General features: G+C 47.8%; 5 protein-coding genes across 5 annotated transcripts; 1 reads left to right on the plus strand and 4 right to left on the minus strand.

Moving 5' to 3' along the window:
- Positions 1 to 786: 786 nt before the first annotated feature.
- Positions 787 to 2,576, plus strand: BP5553_05283 (putative dual specificity mitogen-activated protein kinase kinase 1; the record flags this gene model as incomplete). Its single annotated transcript, XM_032013906.1, has 4 exons — positions 787 to 1,083; positions 1,153 to 1,310; positions 1,359 to 1,890; positions 1,947 to 2,576. 4 exons carry the CDS (start codon positions 787 to 789, stop codon positions 2,574 to 2,576), a joined length of 1,617 nt encoding a protein of 538 aa, XP_031870506.1.
- Positions 2,577 to 2,858: 282 nt separating this feature from the next.
- BP5553_05284 (uncharacterized protein) lies at positions 2,859 to 4,265 on the minus strand (the record flags this gene model as incomplete). The annotated part of the gene is made up of 3 exons (XM_032013907.1): positions 2,859 to 3,102; positions 3,160 to 3,710; positions 4,047 to 4,265. 3 exons carry the CDS (start codon positions 4,263 to 4,265, stop codon positions 2,859 to 2,861), a joined length of 1,014 nt encoding a protein of 337 aa, XP_031870507.1.
- Positions 4,266 to 5,849: 1,584 nt separating this feature from the next.
- Positions 5,850 to 6,686, minus strand: BP5553_05285 (Uncharacterized protein; the record flags this gene model as incomplete). The annotated part of the gene is made up of 1 exon (XM_032013908.1): positions 5,850 to 6,686. The coding sequence occupies one exon, from the start codon at positions 6,684 to 6,686 to the stop codon at positions 5,850 to 5,852; it is 837 nt and encodes a 278-aa protein (XP_031870508.1).
- A 5,620-nt stretch (positions 6,687 to 12,306) lies between these two features.
- BP5553_05286 (uncharacterized protein) lies at positions 12,307 to 13,833 on the minus strand (the record flags this gene model as incomplete). Its single annotated transcript, XM_032013909.1, has 4 exons — positions 12,307 to 12,521; positions 12,571 to 12,943; positions 13,053 to 13,115; positions 13,171 to 13,833. 4 exons carry the CDS (start codon positions 13,831 to 13,833, stop codon positions 12,307 to 12,309), a joined length of 1,314 nt encoding a protein of 437 aa, XP_031870509.1.
- A 3,512-nt stretch (positions 13,834 to 17,345) lies between these two features.
- Positions 17,346 to 23,774, minus strand: BP5553_05287 (p-loop containing nucleoside triphosphate hydrolase; the record flags this gene model as incomplete). The annotated part of the gene is made up of 9 exons (XM_032013910.1): positions 17,346 to 18,046; positions 18,298 to 18,715; positions 18,768 to 19,292; positions 19,341 to 19,355; positions 19,405 to 19,971; positions 20,030 to 20,190; positions 20,241 to 20,586; positions 20,632 to 22,800; positions 23,439 to 23,774. The coding sequence occupies 9 exons, from the start codon at positions 23,772 to 23,774 to the stop codon at positions 17,346 to 17,348; spliced, it is 5,238 nt and encodes a 1,745-aa protein (XP_031870510.1).
- Positions 23,775 to 23,853: the final 79 nt, after the last annotated feature.

A 23,853-nucleotide genomic window follows, 5' to 3' on the forward strand; every position in this document is an offset into this window, starting at 1 on the left:
TTATTAATCTATTAGCTGTACAGTACAAGAAAAGCTCCTGATAACTTGAAGTGCCCTCATATCATATTTATTCTGTTCCTTATCCTCGGGAAACTCCCTATCCTACGTATATATCGCCCAATAATAGCCTACTAGTTCCCAGCGAAGCGTCCCGTATCTGTACCTGGAGGTTCTGAACAGACGCTCGAGCGTACCTCCGGTGCTGCCCAATGCCATGCACCGGGCAGGTCCATCCGGAGTCATGATGAGACAGCAGCCATGTTTGTAACTTGAATCCATGCGATATAAAAGTAAACGTAAGAACAAACCCATCCCTTTCCCCCTGTCCAACTTCGTCCACTTTCTTTGGAAAAAAGTACGTCAAATCCGACATCTCCTCCCTCTGTCATTGCAGTTGTGGTGTCCATAAAGCCGCCCGGTCTGCCTTCCAGTTCCCCACGTTACGTTCTGGGAGTAGCGCCGAACACCCTTCCACCACTACAAGTCCATACCACTTCATCTGGACCCCGAATGCGAATGCGAACCTCCCTATCCATATCCTACGCCGTGCTCCCTCCTGCCACTGCCAGGTCAGCTATCCTTCAGCCTTGATCTAAAGTTGCAGAAATACAGTACTGTCCGGAGGGTTTTCGCCTGTGCCAGAGTTTGGGTCTAGATTCATTTGGGCACCAACGAACGAGTGGTCCTAGAAGCGCCCACCTCTGCTCCCGCGCTTCAACACGGCACCTTTATCAGGACCCGCGCCATCTTGCTCAACCTCTGCGAGCGTCCATCCAAGTCTTCAAAATGGCAGATAGTGGGAATATCGGCTCGGTGCGAACACTGAAGCGCAAGAATGTCAAAGGTCTTGCCCTAGCTGCGCCCGCCCCGCGAGCAGTTCAACCCTCCGAAAGCGACCTGCAGATTCCCGGCGGTAACGGCCTCGAAAATACTCGGCAGACTGCCCAGCTGGAGATTGGAATAGAGTACAAACTAGACTTGAAGAGAGAGGATCTTGAAGTGCTGAAAGACCTCGGTCATGGAAATGGAGGAACCGTCAGCAAAGTTCGACACCTGGCAACCAACACCATTATGGCAAGAAAGGTACGCAAGTTATTCAAGCGGCAAGCCATTGCCAGTTACCTAGCCGGGCTCTAACTCTCCTGCTCCTAGGTCATCCATGTCGAAGCCAAAACAGAAATGCGTCGTCGAATTGTCCGGGAGCTCCAAATTATGCACGATACTAATTCAGACTACATCGTGAATTTTTATGGCGCATTTCTGAGTGAAAATAGCGATGTTATTATGTGCATGGAATACATGGATGTTGGGTACGTTTCGAGCTGAAGGCTAGCATTACCTTCTAACAATATTATTAGTTCCTTGGATAGTATCTCGAAGCACTTTGGGCCGGTACGAGTCGATGTCCTAGGGAAAATTTCCGAGGCCACGCTTGCTGGCCTCACCTATCTTTACACCAAGCATCATATCATGCATCGAGACATAAAGCCTTCGAATATCCTGGTAAACTCAAAAGGACAAATAAAACTCTGTGATTTCGGAGTCTCAGGGGAGCTAGTGAACTCGGTCGCAGACACTTTCGTGGGAACATCGACATATATGGCTCCCGAGAGAATCCAAGGCCAGAAATATACAGTCAAATCTGATGTCTGGAGTTTTGGTCTCTCCATCATGGAATTGGCCATTGGCAAATTCCCATTCGATGCGAGCGAGCACCTGTCTGATGGGGATGGTGCACCATCAGGTATCCTTGATCTTTTGCAGCAGATTGTCTATGAGCCGGCGCCCAGACTTCCTAAGAGTGATGCTTTCCCTTCAATCCTTGAAGATATGATTCAGAAATGCATGGCAAAAACGCCGGAAGAACGACCAACTCCAGCAGAACTCTACGTAAGTGTACCTACCTGTCGATGGTTTTCGGACGATTTACTAACTCTCTGTCCTAGGAGCGAGAACCTTTTGTGCAGGCTGCAAAACGAACACCTGTAGACCTCAGGGAGTGGGCAGTGAGTCTCATGGAAAGAGATAACCGCAAATCTCATCTGGCCCCCCAACTCTCACCCTCTACCCAGCAACTCCTACGATCCAGCGACTCCCCGACAGGCGCACCAGATTCATCAAAATCAGCTGAATATTCACTCCCAACACCCACATCGGGCGATATCCCAATTGGTGGTGCGGATGTCCGCTCTGCAATAACGTCGCCCCAATACGCTGATCACGGCCGCTCTCCCACCAAGAATGGATCCATGAGTCTCGGTCGTGCATCAGGAGCATCTGCACATCCTGGCCACCCCCCTAGAGTTTCTACCACAAATTCCGTGCCAAGAGTCACGACTCTTAACGGTCCTGACCATAACACCGTCACGGGGCCGTCGAGTGCCAATGCTGCGACATTCAACACAACTACCCTCCCAATGCGGCCTGCGCCACCCGCCGGACCCTTACCGCCACCACCCGTGCCGAAGAAGGAAAATAGCGATATCGACGTTCGGAAGGAAAGCAGGCGACAAGCCACCTTCGGCAATGGCTTGTATGGGTCAGGATACCCAAGCAATGGGACAGGTGGTTACTAAGGAGTATGTTGTGGTTTTGGGGTCTTATATTTTTGAATATGCGTGCAGAAATTAGCATATCGCGGCGTTTTTCCTTTCCTTTTTATATTTGCGTCATTTCATGTCACGTTCTAGGAGATGTGAGAAGAATTTGTCGCCGGTAGGAGCTGATACGACGGACAGGGGACCACTGAAATGTTCAAAATGAGCGGTTGCGCAAAGGCAAGCAGCGTTGCTTTGAGGCGTAATTATATATAGAAATCATGACCTATGCCCGAAATGCCTGTCTCGCTTCCATGGGCGTTATTTAGTCTCCCCTACACCCTCCCTCAACACATCTTCCGCGCGTCCCTTCAAATCGCTCTCTTCGTCTCCTTGGGCGATGTGTCCTGCAAACCCTTCCTCGAGAATGTTGATCAACTCGTCCAGTCGAGATATGCAGAGATCGGTGTGCTGATGTGTTGCGAGATGAGCGTTTGCTTCATTCACAAGTAATACGGTCGCGGCTCCAGCTTTATACCCAGCCGTCATATCATCTATTGAATCCCTATATTATCTCATTAGCCATCATTCATTTTTATCTTTCGGGTAGAAGATACCATACCCAACCATAATCAACGCCCCAGCATCACCGGTGCCATCCTCCTTCACGAAACCCCACGTCCTCGCAATATGCAAAATCCCCGCGGGATTCGGTTTTGGCGGTTTGAATTCCCTCGTTACAATCGGGGCAAAAACCCTCCCGGCCAAAAACGTCGTCAGCAGATGATTCACAGGCGTTTCGAAATTCCGCGTGCAGATGCCTTTTGGGATGTTGCGGGACTCGAGGTATTCCATGAGTTGGACCAGGCCGGGTTGTGCTACTTGCGTGAGCATTGCAGTGCGTTCTATTGTGCGGATCTTTTCGAGCGCGAGTTCTTGCTCAACTGGTGGCAGGGAGTGGCAGTGGTCTAGGATGTCGACGCCCTTTGTTATGCCGAGAGCCTCGCGCATTTGGACGAACATGTAGTTTTGCGGGGCGCTAAGAGAAGGGGAAACGTTAGATGTATTGTTTTGTTTGAGAACGAGATGTACGCTGAGATGTTGCTGTTGGAGCACTGGCTTCAACGCCCCATCTGTGCGCTGACTTGATGATTGAAGATCAAAGATGTCTTTCTGTAATTTGATATTTTAAATACTAAGATGCCACTAGCTCTAGGATTTCCTGTCTCATGTATCTCCGGATGGTACCACGCCTTCCCTATAACAACTTCCGGCCTCAACTAATGGCACTTGCAGACGCAGCAGCTCGTACACAATCCAAGCTTGAAGGTCGCTGGTTGGAGAAATTCCAAGTAAAGATCATATATGATCTTTGATAACCTTTCTAATATGGAATTCTTGAGTTTGGTTTTTGTTAAGGCGAACGCTACTTAGCGTTCTTGGCCGTTAAACCTCCCATATAATAGGAAAATGAAGGTATTGTATTTATTGTAGCACAGCACATCCCACTCCTGTCTCGTCATCGAGCGTATCCACCACCAGAACCTGGATAGAATTATGCTTCTCAAAGCCAAAAATCCAAACTAATAAGAAATATAAAACTAACCATAAAGTCCCATCAACATCAAAAACAATACCATTAAGTTTCGGCCATCTCTTAATCTCCTTGTCATGGCCTGTGCCGAGGGGAGCAAAGCGCCGAGGTTCTTTTGATAGCGCACTGGTCATCGTGTAACCTAACTTTGCAGAACAGGATATCGATCTTGATGCGTACAAAGAATTGGGAGATCGAGAGATGGATCGTTGGATGTGAATCCACATTCAGAATTTGATTACGTGAGTTTATGATGATTGACTTGGGTAAAACTGAGTGGAGCATTGGTGCGGCGCTCTAGAGCAGCGCAGGCTGTTGATGCTTAGTCATCTTGGGGACTTCCCCTATTCAGCCCACCAAGTTGATTCGGAAGTATCAGCTTTAGGTACAAGTATAATAGCTCAATAATCCTTCCATAGGATGTGGATTAATCCAGCTCAAACGAATATCAAGAGCTTCCCTCATTATGAAACACTCAGAAAAAGTGCGACGTGCTGCAGAACTTAATAGGAGGCGGCTAAACTCGTTCTACTCGAGTAAGGCTTTTAGAAAAAGAAAGTAAGTGCGATGTGCAACAAAACTCTAACACAAAGGGGGCTTATTAAGTTGAAACATTCAGCAGAAGTGCGAAGTGCAACAAAAGTTACAAACCTCTAATAGGAAGGGGGCTTAGTAAGTTGAGACATTTAATTTAAGTGCGAAGTACAACAAAACTCCAATAGGACGGGGGCTTCAAGTTAGGAAGTTGAGGTAGATGATGTGGCTATAGGTGCTCGGTTCGTAGCTGCTTTAGTTTGAGAGACAATAGGATGAGCAACTGGCGCCGTTTTCAGTGCCTTGAATTTGCCCCAACAAGTTCAAACCGTTCAGTTCTGCTTTGGTTTGGGCCGCCAGAGTTTCCTTGTTTCCAACCCTCCCAAGCAGCAGCTGTGGCGTGCCCACCTTCAGCATGTGTTGCGTCCGAGCGGTAGTATCTTCGTAGGGTCGCAAACAATTCTTAGCTGAGATCCGGAACTGTGAGGGAAGGCTACATACTTGCATCGATAGGCTCTATTGTTGTCCGTCGTTGAAGGGAATTCTCGTCGTGACGATTACCATAGCGACCACAATGTGTAACCAGGTATAGATCCATGATGAAACAAGATAGCAACGTGGTTTGAGAAAAGAAAGGTCGTTTGTCAAGCAAAGAGTAAGGAATTCAAGTCCAGATATATGTTTCCTTAAAATAGTTAAAAATAATATGATAAATTGGGAATGATATTAGTATAATTCAGGGCCCATTCAACGTCGATTAGCATCCTCACTCCTTCCACGAAAGTAGCATACTCCGTATATCTCAGGAAAGGAAAGGGAGGTTACAATGCACGCCCACAGTAATGGTCCTCAAATTCTCGAGAAATATTGACCTCTTAATTGACTATCAGTAATATAAGGGTATCTAATAATTTCAACCAAAATGGCTATGTAATGAAGCGAAGCCCTCCGGCGGACCTACCCAGTTTGGTCCGTATGCTGGATGAATCAAACGCCTCTACTACTACCATCTCTAGATAGTAGTCTCCAACCTGTATGCAACCCTCCCAAATGCTCCTGCAATGAGTCGTGAATCGTATCATAAGGGTCGGTAAGTCGGAAATCTAGTTTGTGCTCGCTGTACGCTGCGGAGCAACATAAGCACCGCTAAGCGCTGAAGTCGAAACGTAGACTTCGTGAACGGTTTATGTAAATCTTCCACGCTTGCCACCTCCGCCAGGTCCATCCCTCCCGTGCCCTAAGTTTCCAATATCGAAAAATTCCCCAATATTAATCTTTCTCTTCTGACCCGCACCACGCCCTATCGCATTTTGTGTTCTCGTGCTACTTCGTGTGGAATGGTTGCCATGCCTGGGATTTGATCGAGGGGGCAGGGTAATGGTAATGCCCGGGGGGTTCGCCGTCTGTGGAGCTCCATCATGGTTTTGTGTGCGGGCATTGTCCGATATGTCGAGATCGGAGAGTATTATGTCGGCATCTTGTGGGTAGGGATGAGATGAGCGGAATGTAAAGGTGCTTTGTTGGGGCGTCGAGACTGGAGTTGTATCTACCGGGTCGGGTGCGGGGACAGCGGGTTGCGCCGTTGGCTCCGCTCGTACAGGAGACATAGCCCTCGACGTCCTTGGGTTTGGTTGAAGTCGAGTTGCACTTTGCGATCTTTGGAGAACTGGCGACGATCCACCGTCGGCTTTCTCTGGTGCTTCGTCGTCACTTTCGGGGTTCTGAGACACCGAATCTCTCCCATCCAGTCTTTCAGTGGCCCATCGTCGAATTCTCCAACCCTCCCCATCACTTAAGCCAATGTCCTCCTTATCTAGAAACGTAAGAAGCTCGTCAAGAGCATCTTGATAGCCATCGGCCCTGGCCTTGCTTTGGTCTGTCGCGGCTGTCTTATAGAGCGTGGTGACCGACAGAGCGGCTGCCTTGAAAGCCTGTAGAAGCTGTTCGGGTGGATCACCCATCTGCTGCTTTGGCGGCGAGGTACGTGGAAGAGACGTATTCAAACTTCTCATAGAATCCATGATGTAGTTCCTGTGAAGAGAAATATGTAAGTAGGAGGTTTGTTTACCGCCTTTGGTGGAAGCGGGTACACAGTTTAACCTACCAAATCCAAGGGCGTATCGCCGTACAGCCGGATCCGGCGAGGAATAAACAAGTGCTGCAATATAACTGCTAGATAGAACTCGCGGAATTATATAAACAATGTGTGATCAAACGCAGAAAAGACAGCTTGTTGTGTTTATTCCAAAACATCGGAAAATAGATGTTGAATTTGCCTGTGGTGTGGGGCTTCACTGTGCTGTCCAGGAAGTGTCATAGATCGTGGTGGAAGGTGCACTGCTGCCTGAGGCAAATAGGGGTTTACAATCACATGACAAAGTCACGGAGGCGAAGACGATAAAGAGTCCGCTAACTCCCTTTGGCATAGCGCAAGACTCCGCGGTGAGCCTCAGAAAGTTAAAGTTCCCACTCCCCAGAATCAGACGCGTCAAATGGATATCATCCTGCGACAACCTCACTCCTTCATCCTCTTCCAACTGCAACCTACCAGGTCACCCAGAGGCGGCCTTTCCATTGCAAACGCGACACACGCATTTTAATGATCACTGCTGATCGTTCTTGAACTGCACTGCGCGTCAGCACGTCCACTTACTCTGCTTCCCCTCCAGGGTTGAAGCTGAGGTTGAGGTCCGAAGATGGCGCCCACACACTCCTCTCGCGACAGTGGTGCCGACACAGACACATCCATGGCAGATGCTTCAGAGATTAGACAACTCCCTGTTGATCCAATGGTTAGTTTATCTTGTTGTGATGGGGACTGTGCTGGGGGACGAGATCTTGGATCGCGACTTTGTCTTCGACACACCCCTTATCGCTTTATAGTGTTAACAAGAATGAACTAACGCGCCTCATAGGAGGTTGACGAGACTCCTGACTATACAGAAGACTCAGACACAAACCCCAACACTACTGCCAGCAGTGTTGCTGGTGACCATACCGCCACAGACGGTCGGAAACGACGATCGGAGGCCACCCTGCTTCGCCGCAGTGTGTTTGGTAAAAAACATGACATCTTGGGCGAGTCTAAGGTGCGTTGCCGGTGCTTCTTCGGCGGTCAGGCGTGGACCTAGTGCACACTGCTAACGTTCGATGGGGAAATAGGAAGATGATTCAATTCGACGATTTCGATATCTCCTTGGCTTGACGGACCTCTTTAGGCATTTCATTGAGACCAACCCGAACCCACGTATTAAGGAAATCATGCACGAGATTGATCGCCAAAATGCTGAAGCTGAGAAGTCCAAGAAATCCCGCGGTAGACAAGGCGGCGCAACCAATGAGAGACGTCGGAGAACTGAGGCAGAGGAAGACGCGGAGCTTTTAAAGGATGAGAAAGTTGGCGGATCTGCGGAGACAAGCTTCCAAAAGTCTCCAGGATTTATCAAAGGGGGCGAAATGCGCGATTACCAGGTCGCCGGTCTCAACTGGCTGATCTCGCTCCACGAAAACGGTATCTCTGGTATCCTTGCAGACGAGATGGGTTTGGGCAAAACTCTGCAAACCATCTCGTTCCTCGGATATTTGAGACACATCATGGATATCACAGGCCCTCATCTCGTCGTCGTCCCCAAATCCACGCTGGATAATTGGAAGCGAGAGTTTGCCAAATGGTCCCCCGAGGTCAACGTCCTGGTCCTCCAAGGAGCCAAGGACGAGCGTCATAACTTGATTAATGAACGCCTCATTGACGAAAAGTTTGATGTCTGCATTACAAGTTACGAAATGATTCTACGTGAGAAGTCGCATTTGAAGAAATTCGCTTGGGAATATATCATCATCGATGAGGTAAGTTGGCTATCTATCTCTTATAAATGCTTATACTAATTTGATAGGCCCATCGTATTAAAAACGAGGAATCATCTCTGGCACAGGTCATCCGACTCTTCAATTCCCGCAACCGCCTCCTAATCACCGGTACTCCTCTTCAGAACAACTTACACGAGCTCTGGGCGCTACTGAATTTCTTGCTTCCGGATGTCTTCGGTGACGCTGAGGCCTTTGACCAATGGTTCTCGGGCCAAGGAGCAGACCAAGATACTGTTGTTCAGCAGCTCCATCGAGTTTTGCGGCCATTTTTGCTCCGACGTGTCAAGAGTGATGTCGAGAAGAGTCTCTTGCCTAAGAAGGAGATCAACTTGTACATTGGCATGTCTGAAATGCAAGTTAATTGGTACAAGAAGATCTTGGAGAAGGATATTGACGCAGTCAACGGAGCTGGCGGCAAGCGGGAATCGAAGACGCGACTTCTGAACATTGTCATGCAGCTACGAAAGTGCTGCAATCACCCATACCTTTTCGAAGGCGCCGAGCCTGGCCCGCCCTACACCACCGATGAACATCTAATCTTCAACGCTGGAAAGATGGTTATGCTTGATAGGCTGCTGGTTCGCTTGAAGAAGCAGGGCAGTCGAATTCTGATATTCTCCCAAATGAGCAGATTGTTAGATATCCTCGAGGATTATTGCGTCTTCCGGGATTTCAAGTACTGCCGAATTGACGGTGGTACGGCTCACGAGGACCGTATCCAAGCCATCGACGACTACAACAAGCCAGACTCTGAAAAGTTTATTTTCCTTCTGACCACTCGCGCCGGTGGGCTTGGCATTAACTTGACGAGTGCAGATGTGGTCGTGCTCTATGATAGCGATTGGAACCCGCAAGCAGATCTTCAAGCAATGGACCGAGCTCATAGAATCGGGCAAACCAAACAGGTTGTCGTGTACAGATTTGTCACTGAAAATGCAATCGAAGAAAAGGTGTTGGAACGTGCTGCTCAAAAGCTTCGCCTTGATCAATTGGTCATTCAGCAAGGCMGTGCACAGATTGCTGCTAAGGCTGCCGCAAATAAGGATGAGCTGCTCAACATGATTCAGCATGGCGCGGAGAAAGTCTTCCAGACTAAGGGTGCAATTGGGGCGCTCGCCGAGAAAGGGGGTGAATTGAATGACGACGATATTGAAGAGATTCTGAAGCACGGCGAAAAGCGTACCGCAGAGTTGAACGCACGATACGAGAAGCTTGGAATCGACGACCTGCAAAAATTTACCTCAGAGTCTGCTTATGAGTGGAATGGCCAAGACTTCACCAATCGCAAAAAGGAGATCGGTATTCATTGGATCAACCCTGCCAAGCGCGAGCGCAAGGAGCAGTCCTATTCGATGGACAAATATTACAAGCAAGCTCTATCCACCGGTGGCCGTACCGCGGATACGAAGCCAAAGGCTCCCCGTGCCCCAAAGCAAGTGACGGTCCACGATTACCAATTCTTCCCTCCCCTTCTTAGAGATCTACAGGATCGTGAAACTGCTCATCACCGGAAGGAGATTGGTTATAAGGTCCCTCTGACTGAAGGCACGGATGACGACCTGTCCGACCGGGAAGCTGAGCGTGCTTTAGATCAAGCAGAAATTGACAATGCCACTCCGTTGACTGAAGAGGAACAGGAGGAAAAGCAACGCCTGTCGCAACAAGGATTTGCAGACTGGAATCGCCGAGACTTCCAGCAATTCGTCAACGGGTCTGCTAAGTATGGCCACAAGAACTATGGTGCAATTGCTACCGAGGTTGATAATAAAACTGAGGCTGAAATCAAAGCATATGCGAAAGTTTTCTGGCAAAGATACACCGAAATTGCGGACTACTCTAAATACATCGCGATCATTGAGGCTGGTGAGGAAAAGACCCGTAAGATGGAACATCAACGGATGATGCTGCGAAAGAAGATGGCACAATATCGCGTTCCATTGCAACAGCTGAAGGTCAACTACTCAGTTTCCACGACGAACAAGAAAGTCTATACTGAGGAGGAAGATCGATTCTTGCTCGTCCTCCTCGACAAGTATGGTCTTGACAGTGAAGGTATCCATGAGCGTATCCGGGACGATATCCGAGAGAGCCCACTGTTCCGATTTGACTGGTTCTTCCTGAGTCGCACACCAATCGAGATCGGCCGAAGATGTACCACTCTGCTGACGACTGTTGCTAGAGAGTTTGAAGAGGCGTCCGCTTCAAAGGGTGCTAACGGGACTTCGCACGGCAAGGGCAAGAGGGAGCCTGAGGATGATGCCAATGATGAAGATAGTGTTCTCGGCATGGCCCCGGCAAAGAAGAAGTCGAAGAATGGTGTAAAGGTATGATTATTTTAGTCCGAAGCCGTGATATCGTTGTTAATGTTTCGACCAGAACAAAGCTCTTGATAACTTGAAGTCGGCATCTGGAAGCAAGGCAGGATCTGCCGCGCCCTCATCACGAGCGTCGAGTGTTATGTCAACTGCTTCTAATTTGGCTCCGGCACCAAAGGGCAAGAAGGGCAAGAAGAAATGAATGCACACTGTACAATTATTATGAAAGGGTTTTCATTCCTCTGTGTACCGGTCAACAATCGGGGGAAAGGGGCGTTGAGAAACTCTGGTGGCATTGATTTTGGCGCATGAGAGGTTTATTTGAAGATGATTGCGATGGATGTCTCGCCCTAAAAACGGAAGATAAATATCATCGTGTACATTTTAGCAAATGCAATCGTTGATTTCTATCCTTTTTTTTTTTGCAATGTTCTGATCTCCGTAAATAATTACCTGGTGCTGACTAAGTAGATCACCAAGAAAAGGGGCTGGTGGCTCTTAGGGCTATAAAACAATATTTGTGCTGTAGCTGCATTTAAACATGATCTTCAGATCGACCCCTCAATGCAATAACTCATAATATCAGTTCTTGTTGCAACTGGAGCACTGTTGTATGTAGCACTTCCACTCATTCTGATACCTCCCTTTTCCACTAACACTAGGAGCGGTTTTTGGCTCATGGGTTGGAGTTGGAAGCCAGTTATATTAGCAAATATTCAATTCTTTGCGCAAGATAGGGAATATACGTGATACTCTATGGCGTGTATCAAATCTAAAACCAGCCATAATTATAATGGGCAACCTATGGCTATTTAGTTCGATGTAGTAATTGCGAAGACAGGGCAAGAGTTCCGTTGAAAGTGCCCCGTGTCGGATATGTTATTCCAGCTCAAAGGGTGCTATCACATGCAGGAATTGAGGAAGACGACTTAATTGACTAACTGAGAGGATGGAGGATGAAGACTAGCTACGTAGAGACAGATGTTGTGAAACGCCACTAAGGGAGAAGCACACGACAAACGCTCTTTTCTCCTCACCCTCCATTTTTGATAAAAACATAGAATGAAAACTCGAGAAATAATGCACCGAGAAGTGCCTGAGGAGAGTCTCAATTCTATCATGAGATTGGCCAGGCATTTGGCGATAGCATGATAGCGCCATGACAGAGTAATTGCAAATCCAGCTGGTACAACAAGAAAGGAAATATAGGGCCACGTGTGTTTAAAAGCATCAGCCAGCAAGCAGCAACTAGATACCGCAAGAATGGAGAACTGCAATTCCAGGCTTGGCCTACAACCGTGTTATTATCCGCAAAATGAAAACCGAAAAGAGAGTCGAGGAGGTCTGCCGCCACAAACAGTATGGCATATATCAGGCGATTGGCTTGCGAAAGCGATATTGCAAATGTCTGTATAAGCAAAGAGACCCAACCATGGTGTCTGACCCATCAGCCTGCTGCTCAGAACCATCCCTTCATATTGCTGTTGTTGCCTTGCTTGTAGACAGAATAAGGGTTCGAAGTCAAGTTGCTGGAACGACTGGAGTGGCTAGAGCGACCGGAGTATCTGGAGCGATCGACGTAAACGGCGTGACTAGGATGAGCTGAATGAGCTGGATGAGCATGGTGGCTAAGGGGAGGCGAGATTGGGCCATAGGCAGAAAGCACAGCGCCATCTATATCAATTAGCTCCATTTGGACATCTAGGGTACGGAGGTAACTTACCAAGATTAGCTTGGAAGCCAGAAATTCTGGATGGGCCGCTTATACCGCTAGGACCTTCCAGGCGACGCACATGTGCGGGCTGGGGTTCTAAGATAGAAGACGGGTTACTAACTACAGCCCCCGGAACCTGCGGTGTTAGTTGGAGGGCTGGCGGGCCGTAAGCGCGACGGTACCAATTCGGGAGGCCATGGTTCAAGCCTAACGATAACTGTGTGGCCTTGTCGTGAGGCATTTCATGCTTATATTTGCATCCCAGCTGCGTGAAAGCACAGACGCCTTCATGGATCCATTTATCACAATAGATCTTCTGTCGTCGGGACATATTATGCTGGGCGGTATATGCAGACTGGGCGATGATAGAATCAATCTGCATCTTCAAACAGGGTCAGCAAATGTGTTCTTAATATAATAATGATTGGTGTGCAATGGCTGTGACCGCTAGAAAGGCCGGAACAGTCAAATAGAGTGGAATATAGGCTTACCTGGGTGGAAACCGGACTATTTATGACACGGCAGGCTTGCTCAGTTGTCAACTGGTTGACGATCTACAGAATGTGAGTTAGAATGTCAGGAATCAATTCACAGATAGAGGGTCTATACCTCAGCAGGAACAATCGGATCGTTGCCTTGTCGTCGGCGAGGCGACGGTGCGCGAGGAGCAGGAAGCACAATCAGACCTTCCAGACCCTGTGTGGGTGGAACTCCGTCGATGGCCTCAATTTCATCAGCCGCCATAAGACGAGTGTATTGTCCATCAGCACGTTGGATGGCATAGGCGTAAGCAACATTCAATTGAGCCTCACTGGGGAAGACAGGGCCAGGGACCACAGTGCTTAAGCGCACGCTATTCCCTCCAGGAATGTATGGATCGGCTCTCGTCCAGGTGTCGGGTTGATTAGGGGTGAATGCACCAGTTGCAGGGTTCATAGGTGTGAACTGTTGGCCACTATAAGAAGAGGAGTACATTGGGGTGCCTGGGGGATTGTTATAGTTGGGAGTTTGCTGGGCTTGGCCGTCACTATTGTCCGTTGATAGTTCATCCATGCGCTCCGAACACTCTCGGCCTGTCGGAAATGCTGACATTTTCCCGGGAGAAAATGGAGACAACGATGGGCTCTTAGCACTGTGGCCCTCATTGGTCGTTAGTATGGAAGTCATCTCAGAATCCTGCATCGCTGGGGTAGTTGGCTGGGGGGCTTGAGTAGAGTTCGAGCACCCATTCGAAGGCTGCAGTAAAGCGAGGCCTGCCAAATCCGCCGACATGGTTGAATGCTTGAATGATGGCCAAATGCGCTCGAGAATTAAGTAAAAGTATGGGGTAAAAGAAGAATAAGGCAGATACGAACAAGGATATCTATACAGTCTATGGAAGATCTGTAATAGAGGGAGACTACTATAGCGACAGATAAGTTAGCTAAACGTGTTCGAGGAGAACGAATACTGCGGTCATACAAAATAGAAATCAACTCCCTAAACTCTTGGCTACCTAGGTACTTAAATAAGTTGTACCTGCTTGCGTGAGCCGTTTGCCGGTAGCAAATAACCAGTCGCTGTGGCGGCTCACTGCAGTGTTTGGCCTGGTCCGGATATCTGCACGTGATGACGATTAGTATTGTATGTTTTGAAAGGAAAGACGAGGTGGATCGCAAACAGCTACAAATCAAACGGTCACAAGCGTACTTGCAAATTTTGGAATCAGCTTGTGGCTCATTGGGGATACTTACATCGTGATTTGGGCAGTGTGAGGTGAGTGTCTGAATTCGCACTATATATATTTATAGTCAGGTAGCTGAGGTGTTAAGGAAAGCCCCTAAGACGATGGAGAAAGGTTAGATGACCCAAAGTGAGTGAGTAAAGCTCCACGAGAGAGATGATTTCGCGACGTAAAGAGGCTTGGTTTGATGCAGTAGCCATCTGAGGTGGTGCATATTGAGGTGGGGAAGGGTAACAATATACTCACGGACTGGTGAGCCAATGTTTGCCAGGCTGAAGTGACCGATGTATACCTCGGAATCAATTTGGCGAAAGATCTCAAAAGTGCGAGGGAATCTGTGGTTGAAGGTGAGCAATAAGAGACGATCTATCGGGAGGTCGCGTTATGCAGAAATGATGGGTGACGTGAGATTCGTGAGTGAGCGAAAATGCGATGGAGATGGAAGAAGCGCGAAAGGTGAGGGAGATCTCCAGGAGGGTGGTTGTGACTTGCGATTATCTATCTTGTTATCCCTTTTGGTGTGCTTTAGTTTCCGTATATACCGGAGATGTTACTGCAATTTTGATCGCATTTAGTGGCGGGCTTGTGTTGGTTGATTGGTATGCGATGGAGAAGAGAGGTGGTGGTGGAGGATTGTTGACGTTTTTATATTCCAGATGGCAAGTAGCAGTCGCCTGACCTGTGCAACGCGCTGTAACTTACTACAAAGTATCAATCGCTCAACAGATGCGCGCTCCAAATACTTCCCTCCTTAGATTTCTGCTTTAATCACCAACAACCTGCCTTGAATTCCAAGCTCGTATGTGTAAAAAGGATGCTTGAAAGTGATATAGGCCTATCGAGGTTAATGACGCTCGCATTCCCATATTATTATACAAGGCTCGCCTCATGACCTTGTTGATTTGCCAAATATTCCGGTGAATCAAACTGCCATACGTAAACAAGGCCCCAAGAATCGCCTACCTCCATTAGCTTCTTGTGCTGCATCATCGCTTCCTCCAATAGCCCATTACTGTCTGGGAGTAGGCATATAAGCATCGACAACACATGTGACCTCCGTCCTAGACGATGATAGCCAGCTCCTTCAGCCCCTATTAGCGGAAGATACTGGGCTAGCTGACCAAGGCAGTCCTTCACGGTTCGCATACAATATTGAGTCGAGACCTCCAACAGCAGCGCACTTCCAGGACGGGTTCAATATCAAGGACCAGCATCAAAAAGGGCGACCAGGAGTGGCGCTGACCGTCCCGTAAATGTACACCTATTAGTGAACAAGTCAAAGGGCGCTGTTTGACGATTCATGTATTATGGAATCAATGCGATCCATAGAAGGTAATCCCCTGTTTCAATCTCAGTTCTAGGAGCATTTTCCACTTGGAATAGGCACAGCACTGACCTCATAGTTCATTTTAGGCGACCAAAACTGTCGCAACTCATCGACCATACTATAACGCTGAAAACCATATTGGAAATGCCTCGGAACCTGTCCTTGACTTTCAACAGTGCCCTGAGAATCCTGACACGTGTACCGTACACTTGCACGCCTTCTGATTTTTTCGGTTTTGGAAGGTCTCTGGCATCATATTCTGTCAAACTTGAGTATCTTAAATGAAAATAAAAGATAAGAATATGCCCAGCAGGTGGATCTTTGAATGCCGGAAAGGCTCCTTTAGAGCGCTTAAAGGATCAGATTAGACTCCACACACTTAGGAACACAATCCTGGAGCGGTGGGTGGAGTGGAGGGAAGCATTACTACCTACACAAATATACATTGAAGAGAGTGGATGTGGTTTCTAAACCAGGACGCAGATGTAGATACGCCACTACCTTTCGGGAAAACGCTACGGCGTTGACTGCGTTGCTGTTAAAGGCATGCAGGATATTGTTCAGAGGGATAGCTAATCCTCTAGCGGAATCGCACATACCCTTAGTTGGGATGTTCCTGGTTTGTGTGGCTTCACGAAGGTTGCGCGCGCTATATCCGAGAGGATCGTTTTAGTGGGAGATAATTGGCCATGGTAGCTCTGAGGATAGAATTGACAGCTGGGCCGCAACTTAATGGGTAGATATGTTAGCTCTCATAGCCCTGGGCTTAGTTAATGTGCGCGAGGTGAGTCTGTTAATGGAGGGGAAAGGAGGGGAGGATACCAATGAAATCCAGTTCATCTTGCTATCTAACTCTCCTACAGTCATGCCTTAAGATAAAAAACCAGGGTAGTGCATATAATATGTTGTCTGTTCCTGTAGCAGGATATAGAGCACATATAAAGGAGCAGAGTGGTTCTCGCGGATTGCTGAATTGACCATATCTGACCAGAATTTCGCAACCAAGACAAGCAGATATGCATGAGTGTCACACCTACTAGTTTTAGTGGTGGAGTTTTGGTAGTGAAGTTTCGACAGCGCGGCGTGTGAATATGAATGAACAGGAGTCTACCAGAAGTCCAAAAGTCTAGACAAGAATTCCCATTAAAAAATTTCTCACCATCGCAGCTTAAAGTGTCGCCGACACAAAGTACATAGCTTTGCACTTGACGAGTAGTGGATTGTCGTCAAAGGAGAGTTGAGGCTCCTCGCTAACCCGTCTTACCCCAGTCCGCTTAGTCATCTATGAATAGGGGCATTCTGGGGCAGATATACAACTTAAAATGTAATCTCACAAAAGTAGAAGTCTTCATAATACATACGGTATTACAGGACCTTGGGCTTACTAGTGTGGCAATGTTATTGCCCATGGCGTGATACGAAAGGCATTGCATCTCTGGTTTCCGGCTTTCCTGCTACATATTTGCACTAAACTAGCACACAAATATCCGAGAAAGGTATGTTTAACATCTCTATTTATGTATTATGAGGTTCTACCATCTACCGAGAAGAACTTTAAGCAGCACTGATCTATGCCAGGTTCTTTCTCGTAACGCCATGGGATGCGAAAAGCGCTTTAATGTACTCATACAGACAGAAAACCACGATTATCATCTTCCTACTCACGTTGAGGAAATGGTCAGATTTTCTGGATAATAAAAAGAAATATGGGTATCTGCGGGGATGTGAGAGCCGTTACTCCCGAGAATGTCTCCTGTCCTTCCGTTCCGTCGCCAATCTCAGTAGCTCGCCTCTCAATATCTCGTACGCAACCGCCATTTTCTCGGGGGCTTTGGTACTTTGCCTCACGAGGGCATCCATCATAAGGCGAAGTTGAGCTTCAGATTTGAATTTTGGGCAGGTACTCAGGATTCCAACATGCGACAATCCACAGATAGGGCAAAGCCTTGTGCTAACTGATTGCGGACCTGAGCTACCAGTTGCTGCTATTCCGCTTCTAGTATGGGTAGCATCCCCAGGTCTAGGGACACTCTGCGGCTCTCGAGAGATTGGGTGCTGTACTGGCTGTCGGTTTGGATACCCATTGGACCCGGAATTAAGGGTGGGAGGGGGAACATAACTCTGCCGGAACTGAGGTCTTTCTATGCGAGGGTGGGATCCCTGGAATTGCCCAGAATTGGGTGGAGGTTGACTAGGAGGTAGAGGTGGCGGTGGAGGTTGGCTAAGAGATCCATTGTAGGGAGAGTTTGTGTAATGTCCGTGTGACACCGGAGCTAGCACACCGAAAGTAGGGCCTGTTGTTGGGGGATGTTGATTAGAGGAGACTTGAAATGCGCCCATGGCGGGGCCAGGTATTTGAATGTTGGATGAAGGTGGGTGCGTTGGAGGTATAATTCGTGTGTTTCGAGATATGAAAGGTTCTTCATGGCCGTTTACTGGAGAAGTTATTAGTCAGTAATGTGCTTGCGAAATAACATTGTTTCTGTTGATTGACTGAGCTTGCAAATTGCATCATTATCGAGTAGGAATGAGAGAATTGAAGTTCGGGAAAAGATTGGATGCTTGATTTCAGTGGTGTCCATGCCGCCCCATTAGAGCATGAAAGTTCCAGAGAGTTACTTGGTGGGATCATCTGCCTCTTTTGGCGGTGAAGAAATTTTGGGCTTTGCACTGATCGTATTCTTACGACCAGTTGCCCTAGACTTAGTTGGTGTCATGTTGGCAGCTGATGCTCTAGACTTCTGAACAGGACCTTGTAGATTCATGACACCGCTTCCCGGCGGTGACAAAATGGCGGGTTTCTTTGGAGTTTTAACTTTACTCCCTGAACTTGATTGGCCCCGAGCAGTACTTGCCGCTTTCTGGGGAGTTCTACGCGACTTTGCAGATTTTTTCGTACCTTTCGCACCTATGCGGCCGCCACTTGACTCTAGTTCCCCGGGATCCACATCATCGTTTTCCGAGAAGTCATCAGGATCAGAGTCAGCACCAACAGCGGCAAATTCCTCATCACTAGGAGACTCGGGAGACTGGCGTCTAGCTAGTTGTGAGGAGGGAGCCAGATCGTCATCGACATCCATATTAGACTTCTGGTAATTGACCGTCTGGTTCAATGTTAGTATGGAGGGATTATCACAGTCACCTTGGATGGCTTACTTGTCGTGCTCGTTTTCCTCGCCCGAAATCCTGCATATTCCTCGCAGCTTCCCGCGCTGCGTCTGCTTCACGCTGCTTTAATATCTCATCCCAAACCGAAAGATTTGGGGTGGGAGCTTCAGCATCAGGATCGCCCACATCATCCGTGAGAGTGCCCTTATCATAGGCCCAGACACGAGCGAGTGAGAACTGAGACTCTGCGGTCTTTTCCTCATCGGCGTTAGTGTTTTCAATCTGAGTTCGATCTAGAAGCTTATCCACAGAAGCAGAATCGTAACGGATATCGTTTTGATTGTCATCGTTGAATAGGGCTTCGGTACCATGCTTCAGGATAGATTCCAAGTCGACGCCAGCATCATCTTCTGCGCCCATGCTCTCAATGAGCGCCCCAAGAGCTATCTTTTTGCGACCGATTTGTATAATCTTCTCTTCGGCACTATCTTTAGTCATTAGCTGGAATACGAGGACTTTGTTCTTTTGCCCGATGCGATGGGCACGTGAGATTGCCTGGATATCTTGTTGGGGCTAATAGAAGTTAGCAAAGAGGTCCAAAAGAGGCGATATAGTAGTTACATTGAAATCCGGATCCTAAAATGCTGTCAGTACATATAATCATTAAAGGCAATTGGGAACATACCATAATGATGACGGTATCGGCTGTTGCTAGGTTTATACCAACTCCACCAGATCGTGTGGACAGCAGAAATGCAAAGACAGAAGAATCTGCAGCATTAAACTCATCGATCCGCTTTTGCTTCTCTTGTGCGCCCATGCTACCATCTAAGCGTCGGAACGACATATCAAGCCCCTTCAAGAAATCTTCAACCAAGTCGAGTTGATTCAAGAATTGACTGAAAAGGAGCACCCGATGTCCACGTTCTCGAAGTTTCGGTAGCATAATCTCCAATAGCTGAAACTTTGCGGATGCATCGATCAGATTACGATGTAAGGCGGCCTCATCCACTGACGTCTCCTCGATCGCAGAGCTGTAAAGAAACGGGTGGCAAAGACACTTTCGAAGCTGTATTAGTATGTTGTTTAGGTTGCCCCGTTCTGACGGACGAAGGTCAGTCTTTCGTTGTCCGAAGATCGACTTGATGAGCTGCGGATTCTTAGCTAGAATGGATTTATAGAGTTTCTTTTGAACAACGCTCATGGTGACTGGGAGGATCACTTGAGCTAGCGGAGGTAAGTCCTTCAAGACCTGAAGCTTGGTTCTCCTGGGCCAGAGTTAGTAGGGCTTTTTCTCAGTGTTGACATACAACTTGCCGGAGGAAAAAGGGACGGATAAGTTCATGAAGCTCCGGTAAATTCTCTTTTGTCAACTCCTGATACTCTTCATCTAGCTGAGCGGCATCGACGGAGGCATCAAGAAACTGAAGCAGATTGAACAGTTCTCGCTTATTATTTTGAAGCGGGGTACCTGATCGTTGGGTTAGTACGCGGTTCCGTAACAGTACTTATGATACATACCTGTTAAGAGCATTTGGAATGGCACTTTCATAGCCTTTAATGCACTGTATAGAAGATTTGCGTCATTTTTGAGACGTTGTCCTTCATCCACAATCAGGCCAGCCCATTTGATTCGCCGAAAGAATGATCTGCTCTGCTCATCAACCGGCGCCTCGTACGATGTGATGACGACATGTGCTCGTAGGTCCGAAGATTTATCAGGATAAAGCTCGTACTGCATTGCCATCTCGCGGGCGCGTCTCCCGCCATAGAAAGTGACAACACGAAGGCTCGGTGCCCACTTTTTGATTTCCCTACGCCAATTTGGGCATGTAGAGTTAGGGGTGACCACCAGGAATGGCCAGCACTAGACTTGTCAGCCAAGTCAAGAATACAAACAGCTATAACATACCTTCGGTTTGTCCTTAACCAGAGCGGCTATTAAGGCTATCACCTGGATAGTCTTGCCTAAGCCCATTTCATCTGCGAGTATGACGTTCTTCTTCTGGTGGTAATTGTAAATCGCCCAGTTCATACCATCTTTTTGATAAGCCATCATATCCCCACCGGTAAGTGCCGAAGGTTGCTTCTTCAACTCAAGGTTCTTGAAGTTGAGTGATCGGAAATGGTCAGCACGCTCCTTCATGACTGACGCTGGAGGCTGTTTGAAATATTTCCCAACAACGTATTCGTTATATGCAGCCACGAAGCAGCTCCAACGCTCTTTGTCCTCCGGCGAAGGCGGTTCCTCCCAGACAGCTTCATCATAGCCAAGACCCTGGAACTTGACCAGGACTTCATCGACCATGCTGATCTGAGCCTTGTCGGATTCTTCTGACTTGGCTACAAAATCATCGTCATAGCCAACATCGAAGACTATTTCCATGCGAAGAAACTCCTCGGGGATAGCCTCCTCAGTTGTCCATTTTGGCCTCTCATTAATGCCTTCGTCACGGTTCGTAAATGCCTTCCGCATTGCCACAGCAGTCACACCCCAGACCCAGCTACCAGCCATCCAAATGCACTGGAAATATGATTTGTCTTGCCACTTGATTAGGTACTCCTTCTGATCCTCATTAAAATCGCGAATTGTATCATTTGTATGGTAAGATTGACGATCCACCGGTCGCCATGCGACTAAGGCTTGAGGCCTATCGGGTGCGTCAAGGCAGTCCTTGCACTGCCATCGTGGGGTGTAATCGTTGAGTCGCTGATCCCGAATTTCATCAAGATCCTCTAATGACTTAGATGTCTTCTTCCGGGTTGGGAGATGCTCAAAGTGAAACCCACGTAAGCAACGAGTACATCGAAATAATATATTGTTGGGATTGTTGATGAGATCCTCAGATACTGTTGTAATTGGGTCATCTCCGCCGTTTTCTTCTCTCAGCTTTTCTTCTTGCTTGGAAGATTTCCGTGTAGAGAAAGGGATACAAGACGCCCCAGTCTCTTTACACCCTTGACAAACATCCAAGCGAGGCGCGGAAGGATCCTTTTTGACCGAGGTCCCAATGCACCGACGGCATTGGAGTACAAAGTTCTCATGGCCGACCTTTGTAACCAGGTGCTCTCTGCCACTGCGGTAACCAAGGCAAACTTTGTGAATGGAGCTTGAACAGCCTTGACAGTAAATCAAGGGGCTTGTACCTTTGTTGGAATGGGTTCCAGTCCCGCCACAGACGTCGCAGTCGTTGTTATGGAAGATCTTGAATCGAGATTGAGTCGGGACGGGCTGGAATATTTCTCGGATACTGATTACTTTTGGAGCATTAGTTTTGACAACTTCGTCCGCATAAATTTCTTCATCCATGTCCATTTCCTTCATGTTTTTATTGGCCCTCTCTCGTCCTGATCGTCGAGTTGGCGGTTCAAATTCCTCAGATGACGAACTTCCATCAGCGAACTCGCGCAGCTGGGATTTTCTACCGGTTGCTACTTTCTTGAGATGACGATTTCTAGACGCACGTCTGTTGCTCTTTCGTTGAGTGAAGTGAGTGATATCCGAACCCTCACTTGCCGCTTCGGAATCTCTGGATAATTCGTCCATTTCCTCGTCTTCAACGGCCAATTTGAAGGATCCATCGTTGGATTTGATAATAGGGTTGGTATTGGATGAGCGAGTGGCACGCGTAGAGCTGCGAGTGCCCGAATGTCCGCCGCGAGTTGGTTGAGTGCCCCGTCGTGTTCTCGGAGGTTCCAATTCGGAATCTGACCCTTCGCCATCTCGAATGGCACGGGACATTGACCTCTCATGAGCACTGCTAACCCTGCTACTTTGGCGGGTGCTATTATTTGTCAACAACGAAAACCGAGCTGGCCCATGCCGTCGCCTTTTCACAGCGCCATGGTCTGGATAGAGCTCGTCTTCCTCATCAGTGTCAAGGTCAACTGTAGCCGGATCTACAAAGCCTGCATTCATTGTCCTGGTTCGGATACGCTTGCTGGTAGTGGTAGCCATTGGCTTTTCGCTACCTGTCCGAGAATCCAAGGCCGAAGATGAAGTTCCAACGTCCTCGCCGTTGTTGAAGAGATCCAAAGCGTTCCGGCCGTTTTCCAATGTGAGGAGCTGATCAAAAGCAACCTGTATGCTTCAAGTCAGCTTTTAGGCGCTAGAAAGTGCAGTTGCAATCTTAAGAGCCCAGATTATACGAAGTACAACATCTAACTTTATAGAGCATTAAAGAGTGAGGTAGAAGATGACCGCGTAACCGATCTTTGAAAGCGAACACCCACTACCTTGTGGAACAAAAGCAAAGAACCTCAACGGCTTTGGATATCAGAATGGATGGTGATAAGACGAGGTAAATTTAATAGCAGATATCAATGGAGTGTATAGCTTTTTGTAAAGCTAAAGATGGAGCGGCGGTAAGGAGTTTGGCTAGAAAGAGTGAAGGTGGGGAAGTAACGACAGGAGATCGAGACATCTGGGCTAGATCTTTCCGGACCCTGATATTTGAAAATGAGGGTGAAGAGTCTCGATAGGCAATGCTTAAAAGCGGGTTCTATATTGTCTTGAGAATATTCCTGCCCAAACCGCGGTATTATGCTACTTGCACTAACATTTGATAGCCGCATTCTGATACCAACTCTATGGCCACTAGATACCATACACAAAACCACCACTTGGCGTTTTGCGATAGCTGAATAAATAGAGATCGAAAATGGGTTTCCAGATATATAACGGTAGACACCATTCCAACTAGCAAAGTTGTCACTTACCGTTCCTTCTCTTCCATCTTCATATTCAACTTTGTAATGCAATTGGCCATCTCGCGTTTCGATCTCTTCCAGCACTGTATCAACTGTTGTATCTCCACGCCATGGCTGGTATTCCCAGGGCCTGGCCGGTGCTGGGACCACAACAGCAATGGAGCCATCTGAGGAGATTTCCCGTGCTTCACCGCCATCTTGGGGCCTCTGCAGGGACTCCCGAAACCTATGGGACAAGGCGGATTGGGGTTGAGAAGGCTCTCTCTCACCGCTGCTCCTCTCTGGGGTATGGACTATATCAGCGTCGGAATCATCCGAATCTGGGATATGGCGAGGTGTCGCCATGTTGGCTTATTATAACAGAAGTCGATATCTTGGAAGGAGGGTTTTGGGTACAATCGAGCTAGACTTTCCTTAAGTCTAC

Source organism: Venustampulla echinocandica (assembly GCF_003357145.1).
Source record: "Venustampulla echinocandica strain BP 5553 chromosome Unknown scaffold_2, whole genome shotgun sequence".
NCBI classification, from domain to species: Eukaryota; Fungi; Ascomycota; class Leotiomycetes; order Helotiales; family Pleuroascaceae; genus Venustampulla; species Venustampulla echinocandica.